Source organism: Hyla sarda, assembly GCF_029499605.1.
Source record: "Hyla sarda isolate aHylSar1 chromosome 1 unlocalized genomic scaffold, aHylSar1.hap1 SUPER_1_unloc_3, whole genome shotgun sequence".
Lineage (NCBI taxonomy): Eukaryota > Metazoa > Chordata > Amphibia > Anura > Hylidae > Hyla > Hyla sarda.
Window position 1 is genome coordinate 2484 of NW_026607589.1, and position 2195 is coordinate 4678.

At 37.9% G+C, this 2195-nt stretch overlaps 1 protein-coding gene across 1 annotated transcript; it reads left to right on the top strand.

Annotated features, from left to right (window-relative positions):
* Positions 1 to 1022: 1022 nt before the first annotated feature.
* LOC130298165 (gastrula zinc finger protein XlCGF71.1-like) lies at positions 1023 to 1971 on the top strand (the record flags this gene model as incomplete). The annotated part of the gene is made up of 1 exon (XM_056551078.1): positions 1023 to 1971. A coding segment is annotated over one exon (785 nt), but the record flags the coding sequence as incomplete, so codon positions are not given.
* Positions 1972 to 2195: the final 224 nt, after the last annotated feature.

Below are 2195 nucleotides of genomic sequence, written 5' to 3' on the forward strand. Positions count from 1 at the left end.
AATTTTTTTGCGCGCACACCATTGACCGTGCGGTTTAATTAAGGATGCATTTTTATAGTTCGGACATTTCTGCACGCGGCGATACCATATATGTTTATTTTTATTTACACTTTTTTTTTTTTAGATATTTTTTTTTTTTATGGAAAAGGGGGGTGATTCAAACTTTTATTGGGGAAGGGGTTAAATGACCTTTATTAACTTTTTTTCCCACTTTTTTTGCAGTGTTATAGCTCCCATAGGGGACTATAACACTGCACACACTGATCTCTTATACTGATCATTGTTATCCCATAGGAGACTATAACACTGCACACACTGATCTCTTATACTGATCATTGTTATCCCATAGGAGACTATAACACTGCACACACTGATCTCTTATACTGATCATTGTTATCCCATAGGAGACTATAACACTACACACACTGATCTCTTATACTGATCATTGTTATCCCATAGGAGACTATAACACTGCACACACTGATCTCTTATACTGATCATTATTATCCCATAGGAGACTATAACACTGCATACACTGATCTCTTATACTGATCATTGTTATCCCATAGGAGACTATAACACTGCACACACTGATCTCTTATACTGATCATTGTTATCCTATAGGGGACTATAACACTGCACACACTGATCTCTTACACTGATCATTATTATCCCATAGGGGGCTATAACACTGCACACACTGATCTTTCCCCCTGATCCCTGCAAAGCCATAACTTTGCATGGATCAGCATAATAGGGGGTTGCTTGCTCAAGCCTGTAGCTCAGGCTTGGAGCAATCAAACGCTGATCGAATGTGACGGAGCGAGGTAAGGGGGTCTCCGCTCGCATCCTAGCTGATCGGGACTATCGCGATAGTCGGGCGTACATGTACGCCCTGGGTCCTTAAGAGGTTAAAGTTTTTATTGTTGTTTTTTTTCTTTTTTACTTAAAAATAAAATCTGTGTTATTCTCTGCAGATTCTTGTAGCAGGAGATCAGAGGAGAATCTTATATCTTCAGATTATAAAGCAGATGATGATATCACACAAGATACATATGAAGAACATTCCATTATCCCAGATACACCCTCAGCCCTTCACAGCCAAGATCTGTCATCTCATCCTTATATACAGGTCCTGTCTTCTCAGTCATCACAGGATGTTCAGCAAAATAAAAGTCACAAAAGGGGTGCTGGACATCAAAGAGATTGTGCAGGGAAGAAGCAATATTCATGTTCAGTATGTGGAAAATGTTTTACTTCTAAATCAAGTCTTGTTGAACATCAGAGAACTCACACAGGGGATAAACCATTTTTATGTTCAGAATGTGGAAAATGTTTTACTTTTAAATCACGGCTTGTTAGACATCAGAGAATTCACACAGGAGAGAAGCCATTTGTATGTTCAGAATGTGGAAAATATTTTACTCAGAGATCACATCTGTCTGAACATCAAAAAATTCATATTGGAGAGAAGCCATTTTCATGTTCAGAATGTGGTAAATGTTTTACTCAGAGATCACATCTGTCTGAACATCAAAAAATTCATATTGGAGAGAAGCCATTTTCATGTTCAGAATGTGGAAAATGTTTTACTCAGAGATCACATCTGTCTGAACATCAAAAAATTCATATTGGAGAGAAGCCATTTTTATGCTCAGAATGTGGAAAATGTTTTACTTCCAAATCATGGCTTGTTCAACATCAGAGAACCCACACAGGAGAGAAGCCATATTCATGTGCAGAATGTGGAAAATGTTTTACTCGAAAGGCAAGTCTTCTTATACACCAAAGAACGCACACAAAGTAGCCTTCTAACTTGTCAAATTGTACAAAAACTACAACATTGCAGTCAAAGTCACAAGAGACATCAATTTAGAGCAATAAATTTACATGGGAAAAGTAGAAGTATTCCAAAAAATGTCTGATATACAAAATGCAAACAGAATCCAAATAACACATCTGTATATATGTCACCAGGTACTAGAATATTATATATATATAAATAATCTCCAAACAAATAAGAGAGAGAATGCGGCAGCTCACCAAAATCCTTCAGACTTTATATCATGCGGGTGTACAGACAGGTGCAAATCACAGAGAAACGTCCCTTTCACACTGACTTGTACTTCTTCCGGCTCCGGGAGCAGGAAGAAGCACAAGTCAGTGTGAACCGGACGTTTCTCTGTGATTTGCAC